Consider the following 12,637-nt stretch of genomic DNA (forward strand, 5'->3'; position numbering starts at 1 on the left):
AGCCACAGAGGCCCATCCAACGTCCCTGGCCTTTCCAGACTGTCTGACTGCGTGTGGGGTTTTTGGCTCACGTTGGATTTTAAAGAAATCATCCAGTGTGTATGTTGGCATTGCTAGTGCTGATGAAATTTCAGCCCATTTTTACCATGTACAGAAGCCTCAAGTGAGTCTCTTCCTGACTGTGCTTGAAAACTTCTGGCCCTGCCAATGACTGATGCTATGTGGACATTTTAAACAGCTCAAAACTCCTTTCTGACCCCAAACACCCATGGAACGTGGCTCACCTCTGTGAGTAACAACGACAGCCTAGCAATGACTACAGAAGACAGTAGAGGGGACATTTCAGAATCCCCAGGATGAGAGGCATTTACAGTTTTGTAAAGCTGCCCAGATGATGATGACACATCCCCTATGGTGGTGTCCTCTCCCACCTCACCTTGAGTAGCATTTATCTAGACCAGTGATTTTTCAACCGGTGTGCTGCAAGAATTTTTAAAACATGCAATACCTGACTATTTAGTCAGGGCTACTGACCCCTTTTCCCTTAGATGGTCAGATTGGCAAAAAATGTATTTTTGGTGTGCTGCAGAATTTTATTATTTTATATGTGCCACAAGATGAAAAAGGTTGAAAATCACTGAACTAGACTGTATCACCACTATGTATCATGATACCAGGGTACAGAAAGTCCTCCCTCACGTTGTTGACAGGGTCTGTGACTTGAAGCGAAGTGATGTATAATGAAACCAATTTTAATGGATGTAAACAAGAGTTAAATTCCTTGGCATCTCATCAATGTTATAACGAAAAGATGTTGAATGAAGCAACGTTATTTGAGAGGTGGCTGTACATTTTAGTCACACTCCGTAAACTTTTTTAGTCAAAAGTTATGTATTTATCTTGTGTGTAACTTACTTTATTAAATGGTAACTGAACAAAGCCTTTAACTTAACCCTGATGGTTACACAGCCACAGGGTTATTTAGAAATGACTTCTGGCTGAGTCCTTCCCCACCCGTGTAACTCAGTGGGTAGCAGCATGATTCCGGGCAGGGCTCGGACTGCTACATCCACATGGTGTTGTGCCTAACCCTGGGGCCGGATTGCTTCCCCCAACACACAAAAACCGCTCCACAGATTGGCACAGACAGTAAATGAGGCTCTGAAAGTAGGACCACTATCGCAGCAGCCATCTAACACTGTTTCGGACCAAAGCCCCGACCACGACAGGGAAGTGTGTTCTATGCCGAGGTACACACCTCTTCCTCTGAACTGTCACTCGGGTCATTGTCTAGTGAGGCAGTCAAGGAGGCCGCCTTGGGCTCCAGGTAGCAGAGGCACAGAGCCAGAGGGAAGGAGAGAGTGAGGGCATATGGCACTGAGAAGGAGGCTGAGAGCAGGAAGAAAAAGATGAAGAGGAAACAGGGCACGAGGGAGGGTGAGCGAATCGGGAGGTAATGCTGCAGGCTCTGGGGGAGGAGGTTGGTTTCGGACAGGTTGGGGAAAGAGAGGTACCCATCGTCATCTAGAAGAGAAGGGAATGACTCCGGGAGCTGCAAGGAGAAGGAGAACAGGGTGGCCCCTCTGCCAGTTTGCTGTTTGTAGCTAAAAGCCACATCTTGGTCCGCTAGGTACGGCTTCCCTTGGCCGTCAGAGTCCACGGAGGGCTCTCCGTGCGCAGGCACGGTGTCTTTCGAAGGTCTGCCACCCGGAGGTGGGCGGTCATTCTCCTTACACCTCCTACGGAGCTCTGTGGGAGATGCAGGGCGTGAGTGGGCTGATGGGGGGGACAGGGAACATGAGTCAGTGCCAAGCCCAGGTGACTGATGTGGAAGAGACAGAGAGAGACAGAAAGCAGCAAACAGAGGTGCAAAAGGACAAAAAGAAAACTGCAATTAGTTAATTTTCTTATGGGTATCAATATAAAAATGTAAAACAAGAATTTCAGCACTAGCTTGTTCGTGAATTTTAAAGTACTCAAGCTGCATGCCAACACTGCCACCAATGGCTACCGCTCTCCCATCCGCCCATCAAATCCAGGGCAGGCTTTTTAAAAAAGTCAGAACGAAGATATTTGTGGGCAATCTCTAAGTCGACATGTTTCACACGATCAAATATTTCTGTTTAGATCAACAACTCTAGAAAGTTTAAGGGTTTTTGCAAGCAAATATAACTCTGATAACTTAAAAGCAAGACTTTCAATAACATCTCCTGACCATCAGCTAACAGATCTGTTACTGTGGTTCAGTTGAATTAGAAAGAAAAATGGATCAAAATTTTGATTTATGTCAAAAGAAATCTCTAGCATTACCTTTCTTTGGTTGGTCAATTATATCCCAAACAGGTGGGTTTCCACATAAAAAAAAATTTCTGGCCCCACTCCTCTGTGACAAGCAGTTCCAATCAGGGATTTCAGTAATTAGCCTTTTAGGAAATCTGACTCTCCACAAAGAATTGAGGTTGCTTGGAAAATTCTTATTTTGGCTCCTCGATCTATGATGTAAATGGAACTTAAACTCCAAGTGGTTTCAGTAAGCTAACAAGCAAAAACAACATGTTTTCTGGTACTATGGCTTACAAGTATTTACTTTGTATTATTTGTGGCCCATGAATAATAGAAAGATACAATTTCCCAGCCTTGTGGAGTGTCTTAGTAGATAAGTGGTAGGTTTAACTCGCCTGGTTTGAGCTCTTACAAGAATGATAGAGGCAGACATTGCCACAAATGTGCTCCCCAGTGAGCTCAGGCTCTGCGGGACAGGGAGGCCCCTCCCTTCCCTCTGGCCCTGGCAGTCGGAGGACCACAACCAGGCTCCTCTCTGCAGGGGCACAGGGCTGCTGAGCAAGGACAGGCAGAGGAAAGCAAGGCCCCAAAAGGACCTGGGCACAGCGCTGAAGCTGCCACAGCCCAGGAGTTCAAGTCGAGGTCACACGGAGCCTGAAGACAATTAGACTTCTGCTGTTGTGTGTGTGTGTGTGTGTGTGTGTGTGTGTGTGTGTGTGTTTTGCCTAGTGACCTGATAGCATGGACATTACCCAACCTGTTTTGTGGTGGCTATCTATTCCTAACTTGATAACTACAGAGACAAAGAGTAAGAAAAGGCACAAATAAAATTATATCATGGATACATTAGAATTTAGAAGTGCCTCTTTTTAATATTAGACAAGTGTGTCTTTTCCTAACACTCACATGTGACGTTAAACATTGTGTCTTAAACAAGACCCTGCACAAATCTCACTCAACTGAGAACGATGCATTAGTTATAAGCGGACTTCCGCATGCAGACAATTGTTCCTGCCGTGGCAGAAGGCCACCCAGTCTCCTGAGGCACTCAGAGCTGGAAAACAGGCCTCCTCTCAAAGGAATAGGGGACTAGTTGTTTAGTAACTATTTTTAGTACTATATTTTCATTTTCTTTAAAAAGTGAGTACCCTCTACATTACTTTTTGAAGTTGGAGAGTAATAAAATTAAGATGCAATCATTCACGTTGTTCATAAAGGTGGCTTTTAAAAGACAGTTGCGCACTGTGGACAATGAGGGCAGACATCCGCCTGCATCGGCACTGGGTCTCGGCCACAGCCCTTCGGAAGCACGTTGGGTCAGAGCGCTGGCTTCTCAGAGGCTCCGACTCTGAGAGCCCTGCTTTCCTCTGCCATTTTTATTTCCCACAGCGTCAATGGCACGAAGCGATGCCTGCTTCATGCTGCATTTCATGTAAACAAATTGCTGATATTTAAAATCAAAGTGAGGTCACCTGGGTCTATTTCTTTTTGGATCAAACTAAGTCATTTACTTTTCTGTGCCACTTAATCCTATTTACACATCCACGAGATGCATATGTTACCTGGGTGATTTCAACAAAGCATGCAACACATTTGCTGCGCAGGAATATTATCTTCTTTTCATGTCCTATTTAAAACCTGCCTCGACTTAACCGGTAAGTCTAAAAACAAAACTCAGAACAAAGTACATTTGAACAGCACAAGTGATCCTAACATTTTTGCTATCATTTCCTATCTTGTTTTTATTTTTTCTGTTTGGCAAATAATTTTATCCTACAGAAAGGATGGACTGGGTCTTTGAATTTCCTAACGCAACTAAAACGATGTTTTTTTTATCAGTATATCCTTTTAGCTGTCACTGTTACATTCTTGTCAAAAGGAGTTTTTTCTATTGAGTCCCAGATGGTGAGTCCCTGGAAATAAATCTATATTTAAAGAGCCCACGTGCAAAAGAAGATTTCTGAATGAAATTTGCACAGGTTTTAACACAGCTGCAAGTTATACAGCATTTTCATTCTGCTATCCCGTTTCACTCTGTTCTGAGCACATGGCAGGAGCCACTTCCTTCCATTGCTGTGATTATGTATAAACCTCCCAATGTTCCCTGACTTTTAGGGAGTCACTCTGCTACATACAAAACCCCTAAGCAGAAGTAGATGATCTATATGGCTTTTGACTTTTATTTTTCTAAAAAGTTGCTGTATAGTGCTGGATCACCAAAAACAAAGATAATATTAAAAAAAATTGAATTTGGGTGAAATAAAGTTACAAAATTTAATGAAAAAAAAAAATAAAAAACACCTTGGAGAAGTTGCTGCCAGATTCACTTTCCAACTTCCCTTGCAACCTTCTGCCTTACTATCACTTTTTAAAACATGCCCACCCACTACTCTGATGATTAGATTATGATCATAAGGCTAAGAGAGGAAACACTGTATAAACACACAAGCTATGGTCACTCAATTACCGGCAGTCAGAAGAATGGCAATGTCATTCCGCTGCATATCTAGAAAAATATGCACTCCTTGGGTAGGAGAGTGGGGCTAGAAACAAAGAGCTTCAGTGATAGCTCTGACATATGAGCCCAAACAGAAAAGTGTAATTCACCATTAAATGTATTTTTTTAAAAAAATACAGACAGGACAGCTATTGAAAGTCTTATGCAGCACATCAGTTGTGAGAATAAAAATGCCCAAAAAGTTGAAAAGGAATCCTCCAGAGGAAAAATGTCGACAGAGGAAATAATTTAAATTTGATAATAAGAATGTGACTAAGGCTGAAATACGAATTCGCCTCAGTCTGAACCCATTCCTGGTTTATATTCTCAGGATTACTTGGCAGTTCTCCGAAGTCTGAGCAAGCTCTAGGAGGCAGCCTGGGAGAAGTACCTTTCCCTCAGGCCGTGCGGCCGCGGCAGCAGTGGCTTCCTCGGCCTTTTTCCGTCTATCCTCTTCCTCATCACGCTCCTCCTCGGCCTTTTTCTCCGGAGTCACAGTGGTGATCAAGTTGGTCTGAGAGATGCCCTTTGTTGTGGTGTACTGGCCAGTACCAACCTCTGCAGCAGACACAGAATCCTTCATGTATATTTCATGGTTTTCATTCACTGATGCTAAAAGCAAATACAATGGAAGAAATAAAGTCTGAAATAGTTAAGTCAGAAGACAGATGAATAGTACCAATTGTCCCATGACGAACAATATACCCCTATAAAAGTCCAGCTTTATCTTCAAAAGACAAGTCAGCGCAGCAGGTACCTTCTTCTAAGCGCTAGCACAGACTCAACTTTCTATATCCTCTACACTGGTGTTTCAAAATGATTTCAAGGCTCATCTCTTGAAGCCACTAGAATGGTTTCATCCATTCTCAGGCTCCACGGTGAGGATGTGTGTTGGGGTGGATGTGAGTGTAAGGCTGGGAGGCTGAGCTGCCACCGAGCTCGTTACCCCAGACACTTGGCAAGTTCCACAACTAATAGTATTTTCAGTAGACAACTGATCTAGTACACTTGACTTTGAACATATTTTTGGAAGTGGCACTCACCAAGGAGCACTGAAATTAAAAAAAAAAAAAAGGCACCTGTTACTATTAATAATGGCTGAAAAGTTTCCTATAGTATAAAAGCCACAAGGGTAATAATAAAAACGAACCATCTTGGCAGAAATTACAAAGTTCCAAGGGCAACTCCATAACTGAAGCGCAGAAACGTTTTATTTTCTTCTGCACTTTAAAAAGATATGCACACATATCTACCATGATATGCGTGCATTCATTCATCTCTAATATTTGGGGAAAACGACACAAACATTGTTAATGAAATTCATGCAAAGGCAAAGCGTGCAGACATAAAAGATATAAGATACGGCCTTTCATCCAGGCTGAAATGTCTTAGTGAAAGAGATGCTTACATCAATTAAATTTTTAAAATCGGATACTCATTATTTTAGGTTTTAGATACCATATTTCAGAAACGTATAAATGCTGTTTTTCAAACACACAGTAGCTAATCACAGGCAAAATACAATCTGGTTTCATATTTATATAAAAGTAAGAAAATATTCTGAAATCCTTTTAATAGTAAATCATTTCACTACAATACCTTCACTAAGATATTTTATATCTTGTTGTCCTGATGAAAAAGCTCATATGATATAGTTTCCTAATGGGCCAGTTAGGCTCCATAGAGGATGCAATTTTGCAAAAAGCAGTTTTTATGCCCACGTGCAGCCCTGGCCCCCAGCTCAGCAGCCCAGAAAACACACTAGAATTGACAGAACCCCAAAGAGCGAGAGACAACACATACTAACATCACTTTTGGGCAGAGAGGAAGAGACAGCATGTTATTAGTACATTTATTGCACAATTGTCTTCTGTCTTCTCAGTAATCATTGTCACACAAAAGGTCATGAGGCAAACAACATTCACAACACATGTGTTCCCTTGGGTACACATCACTGAACAAAGTGGACGGTATTCGGGGGGAAAGGGGTGATTCTACAAAAGCTCCTCTAACACCGACTTATAAAATACACAAACAGTTTACAGAGATTCTCTAAAGGAGAAAGAAGAGTAAGTGAGACAATGCCGAAGAACAGCTTCAATGTTAACATGGATATATGAGTGTCTTAATCCAACAAACAGCCCTAATCAACATTTTATTCTAAAAGTATGGCTCTAAGTTAGATATTCTGAAAAAAGCAAACCCTTAGAAGATACCGAATGGTAATAACTTTCTAGGCCACCTCACAAAAGCCTATAGGATAATTATCAATATAATTATTGGGATAATTGTAATTATATCCATAGCAACAGTGCTCTGATGTGTGTCTTATCCAGTCTTGCAACAACCCTGTCAGAGGTGGCCGGACTCCCATTTTATGGACGATGAGTGAAAACCAGACAGGGAGCGTTTAAGTCATTCACCAACTGCCGAGCAGGTAGAGGAACTGGACTTCAGTCTGGATTTACCTTTGCCAGGTGAGTGTTTTTTCCACTTTACTAGGAACATACGTAACATAGCACGAACAACACAATTTTTGCTTCTTCTATAAACTGTATATAATGTCATCCATTAGGAAAATACAGTCTTTTTCATCAGGGGATTCAGGGAGTCTGTCACCCCACCAACCACACTGGGGTGTCATGAACTGTGGTGAGCAGAGGCAGGACGCGAGGGAAGAAGGTGATCCCGGGCACTTGTCACGTTTACTTATTTTTTATTTACGTTTGTGCTTATGATTAAAAACGTACACCCATGCCAGAGACCTCTAACTCTTTATGTGCACAGGCTAGATCTTTCATAAAACAACCAATCTCCAGGTGCCTGGAATGAGAGGAGGAGGCCTGGCCATGACTCAGTTCCTAAGTTAATTATTCCTCTAGCTGCCAAGTCTTGTAGCAGAAAGCACATCTGCGTGTAACTATAGATACAATACAAAACCATCCCGCAAAACAAAACCTACGGAAAACTCATGATTATGCCATTCCTTAAACATGTTATTTGAGCAATTTTCTCCATTTTACTTACACGTTTGACTTAACAGTAGACAACATCTACAGACAGTGCTCTCCCAGTCCGTCAGGAGGATTTAATTTAGAGCCCTTTGCTCTGTTATCTGAATGTCATCCTTTCTATAAGCTAGTATTTATCGACTGATGAGTCACATTTTATTCATAGTTTCTTTTTTAGAAACAGGGATACATTTAACTTACAGCTTTCTTTCTGAAACAAATCGTCTAAGACAAACCTGACAATCATTTAAGATCTGTTGGCTAGGAAACCAGATTCCTTACAGAGTCTGTGACTACCATATTTAGAATGAGAGAATCTTTCTCCAAACTCAGGGGACCAGCTTAAGAAAGCTATGCTCTTCATTCTCTATGTAATCTTTCATAAATCTACAGTAACAGACATTCACAAAGGCACTTTTGAGGATGGGCGGTTAAAGCTTGCCAGTCAGCCACAGACCAAGAAGGTGCTTTCCATTTCCTACTATCCAAGAGGATCTATGTTTACTGAAAGCGCGAGATGGCTTCACTGTAGTGGGCAGCCACCAGAGAGTATTAAGGGCAGGGATGCCTACCTCCATCCAAGCTGCGCGACATGGTGTAACGTTTGCTGGAGGAGCGTTCAAAGTAAGGGGCTGGACGATCTATCAGTGCGCTGGCTCTTCTCGTTTGGGCTTGCGTTCTGCCGCTATAACGAAACTTGGAACCCAAGGTAAGGAATTTCTTTGGAGGTGCTTCTGGTAACAACAATCTAAAGATATTAAAGAAAAAAACACCAGAAAGAATAGTAAATCAAATATGGAGAATGCTAACCTTTTACTCCGTTCTGAAAGGTAAAGTGCTTTGCATACTAGAGGATTACAATACCCAAATGCAATGAAATAAATCAGATTTTATAAGAAAAAAAATAATTGACACAGTACATATCAACTAGGGATGTTATCGAGGCTATGAGCAAAATGGGAGTTGGGTTGGACTAGTAGACTTGAACATCCCACGTAACTGGATGTGGTTCTATAAACCCCAAGAGCAATTAAGTAGGTGATGGTAGGGAAGAACAGTGATAATTTGTTATTGTGTAGACACAAATCTAATGGCCATAATTAGTCGGGTATTGAGAAATTACTGAAATAGTAAGAAATGGATTGAACACTTGAAGCAGACATCCTGCAAAAATAATGAAAAGGTACTAAAGATAATAAAGAGGAGATGGAGCGGATCAATATAGTACAAATGAAGGAAACCTATTCAAATTTAGTCAGAAGTTCTCTTAGGATTTCTTATTAAGGAATCTTGTGACAACAAGCTTGAAGGAACTTTAGAAAGGATATGCTTCCACATTCTTCTTCCCGAAAATCTTTTTCAGTGTAAGTAATGCCAGGCACTCTATTTTTTTCCTTAGGAAAAAAGCAAATTGATCTCTACCTACCTGAAAAACGTATGGTGCTCAACACACACTTTCCATAAACGCTTGGCAGCTCGATGGTTTGGCAGTTTAAACCCAATGGTACTTTCAAATTGTTCAAACTACATTTAGAAAACATTGAAGAGTAGAATCAAGTTTAAAATAATAACAGAAAAGCAAATCATTTTAAAAATCAAAATGCCACTCACAACTGTTTTCTTTACTTACTAAATCAATTGCTATATGTGGAATTCATGCTACTAGTATACACATGCATTTATTAAAAAGAAAAAAAATCTCCTTATATCTAATATCTATCTCCTTAAAATGCTGCAGGTATTTTACGCATATAGTAGATGTTTTATGTACCAGTAGGGATCTTACAAAAACTGAATGCAAACAAGGATATTTGGATTCCTTCCAGAGACCAACTTGTCCTGATCTCATATTTAAGCCTAATTTTCATTGTTTTTTCCCCATGACATCAAGACTTCAAATGGAAGATACAGAAATGAACAAAAGGTTTAAAGTCTATAGCATTCTCAGAGTGACATTTTCGCCTAATATCTGGTCTGGAAATATGCACATATCTTAAATATTTGATGACTTGGTATCAGGTATTGCTGATGTTATCTGTGCATTATAATATGGATTATCATATTAAATGCTAACATCTCTTGATATTATATATAAGATCAGAGATTTGGGAACACATTTTCATATTACTCAGCATTTATAGTTCAGATGATACTCTATCAGTCATATGATTTTCCAAGGTGGAACATCTGATTTCCTGAGTAAGCCTATCTAATAAAAGAGTAATATGCAAATCAACCATCACCCTGCTACACCACAAGCCACACCCACAAGCCAATCAGGAGTGAGTATGCAAATTAACCCAACCAAGATGGCTGCGGCCACAGAGCAAACAGGAGGCTTGGGTTTCCCTGGCAATGGAGAAAGCCAAGCTTTCTGCACACCCTGGCCAGCCTAGGCCTCCACTCAAGGCTACAAAGTTTCAATTATAGAAGATAAATAAATCCCAACAAAAATGGCTGCGGCCACAGAGCAAGCAGGAGGCTTGGCTCCGCTCAAGGCTACAAAGTTTCAATTATAGAAGATAAATAAATCCCAGATACCAGGGCCTCCGCTTGGGTTGTCAGGGGGCGTGGCCAGCCTTCAAACCACCACAGGCCCCTCGCCCAGGCCGCCCCACACCCCAAGGGAATCCCTACCCTGATCCGGGACACCTTTCAGGGCAAACCAGCTGGCCCCCAACCATGCACGAGGCCTCTATCCTATCTAATAAAAGAGTAGTATGCAAATTGACCATCACTCCAACACACAAGATGGCTGCCCCTATGTGGTCAAAGATGGCTGCCTCTATGTGGACACAAGATGGCCACCACAAGATGGCCAGCAGAGGAGGGCAGTTGGGAGGGACCAGGCCTGCAAGAGAGGGCAGTTGGGGGTGATCAAGCCTTCAGGGGAGGGCAGTTAGGGGTGACCAGGACGGCAGAGGGGGGAAGTTGGGGGCAACTGGGCCTGCAGGGAAGGGCAGCTGGGGGGGACCCAGGCCTGCAGGAGAGAGCAGTTGGGGGCGACCAAGCCTGCAGGGGAGGGCAGTTAGGGGCAATCAGGCCGGCAGGGGAGCAGTTAGGCATCGATCAGGCTGGCAGGGGAGTGGTTAGGGGGAGATCAGGCTGGCAGGCAGAAGCGGTTAGGGGCAATCAGGAAGGCAGGCAGGCGAGCAGTTGGGAGCCAGCAGTCCTGGATTGTGAGAGGGATGTCCTACTGCCCGTTTAGGCCCGATCCCGGTAGGGGTCCCAGATTGGAGAGGGTGCAGGCTGGGCTGGGGGGACACCCCCCCCACCCCGTGCACGAATTTCGTGCACCAGGCCTTTAGTTATTTTAATATCATTGCAGATATTCATTAATTTTTCATTCTCTGAGGACAGTATGCATCAGTCCACCAGAGGGCAATCATCTTAAACAATAAAGCCTTCCCCAAAGAGCACAAAACCTCCTGACTATTGACATAATCAATAGCAAAAGTAATTTATGTGGCAAAGAGCCAAGGAGAGGGCTCCTCTGCATGGCATGTGAGATACCCTTATGCTTGACCTCTATTTCTTGTTTGTTGAGAGGAACTGGGCAGGGGAAAGACTGGGAAACACATCCAGGTTGCTTTAACTGCAGCTGCCTTTCCCAATTTCTTATTCCCTCTGGAAGTTCATGTGCAGTGGTGGTCATGAAAATCACCACTGTCCAATGGACCCAGTCGACTGACAAACCTGAGTACTGTGGATCGTAACTGAACCATCCCCCATTTACTCATCCTGCCTCTAATATGTACCATGCATTAGGCAAAGGTCAGGGGTTTTAAACAAGTGTCAACTTGCTCCTGTAAGAAGCTGGGGAGATTCTCTCAAGATAATAGAGGCGCTACACTTTTGAACTGTTTATCTAGCTCTCGGTGCTTTGCATTCTTTTTATTGCAACCTCTTCAGTCTCTTCTGGCTACCAATAATTTCTTCTCACTCATTCTTCTCAGCCTATAAATGTGATTGCAAAAAAAGGGAGGGAAACAACTTCCTTTGAGCCTGCTTCTGCTGAGCCAGAATCTTCTCACTCCTCACGCTACACGGCCTGATGGAGAAGCCTCAGCTCCTTCACTCCTTACCTCACTGTAACCTGCCAGGTGCTCCCAACTCCTTCATGAACTCTTAAATGTCACAACAGGACCTATCAACTGTGATGCACTTTTCTTAGTTCTTACCTGCACCTTCTCTGTAACATTTGGCACTGCTAGTTAACCACGCCCCCTGAATCCCGTCTTGCTGTCATCTGTGACTGTTTTTGTCCCTTTTTCCCTTTCTCTGGCTGTTATTCTTAATCTCCCTGTTCCTCTTGGGCCTACCTCTCTCTCAAAAAGTGGTCTCACCCAGATTTTTTGTTATAGGGTCTCTCTCTCTCTCTCTTTTTTTTTTTTTTCTCTTTAAGTTCTCTTGTTCTTTGGGTAATTTATTCCATGTCTAAGGCCCTGATTAAAACGTATACAGTTGATGTCTCTGTTCAAGTCCTATATTTCTTACTGTGTAAGAATCACCCCCTGAAAATCTGTCCCAAAGGAATTTCAATCTTTTTCCTTAAATTCACCCCCTTTTCATCTCTTCTAATAATATCTCCATTGCCTTCTCTCGTGCAAACTGAAAGACTCTGATCATCCCGGACTCTCCTCTTTATCCTTCCCCCATCCTGTCTCCAAAATCTCCTGTTCTGCCTCTGAAAGCCGTCTCAAATGTGCTCCTTCCATTCTATTCCCAGAGCCTCTGCTCCAGTTTAGGTCTTATCACATCACATTATGAAGCAGCTTAATTCATTAAGAAACCCATCCTTCTCAAGTGTTCATCTAGTTATGACAAGCCCTAATTTAAACCCTTC

General features: G+C 42.5%; 1 protein-coding gene across 5 annotated transcripts in view; it reads right to left on the reverse strand.

Annotated features, from left to right (window-relative positions):
• Window positions 1–12,637, reverse strand: part of EPB41L3 (erythrocyte membrane protein band 4.1 like 3) — a 98,641-nt gene that overhangs the window by 22,336 nt on the left and 63,668 nt on the right. For 4 of the 5 annotated variants that reach the window (XM_054723993.1, XM_054723995.1, XM_054723994.1 and 1 more), the window contains exons 10-12: window positions 9,218–9,315; window positions 8,364–8,539; window positions 5,172–5,392 (exon numbers count right to left, since the gene is read on the reverse strand). In XM_054723993.1, coding sequence (XP_054579968.1) covers window positions 5,172–5,392; window positions 8,364–8,539; window positions 9,218–9,315 — 495 coding nt within the window. Of the gene's footprint in view, window positions 1–1,258; window positions 1,823–5,171; window positions 5,393–8,363; window positions 8,540–9,217; window positions 9,316–12,637 lie in introns of all 5 variants that reach the window. The other variant, XM_054723996.1, reaches the window with a different exon arrangement.

Source organism: Eptesicus fuscus, chromosome 12 (genome assembly GCF_027574615.1).
Source record: "Eptesicus fuscus isolate TK198812 chromosome 12, DD_ASM_mEF_20220401, whole genome shotgun sequence".
Lineage (NCBI taxonomy): Eukaryota > Metazoa > Chordata > Mammalia > Chiroptera > Vespertilionidae > Eptesicus > Eptesicus fuscus.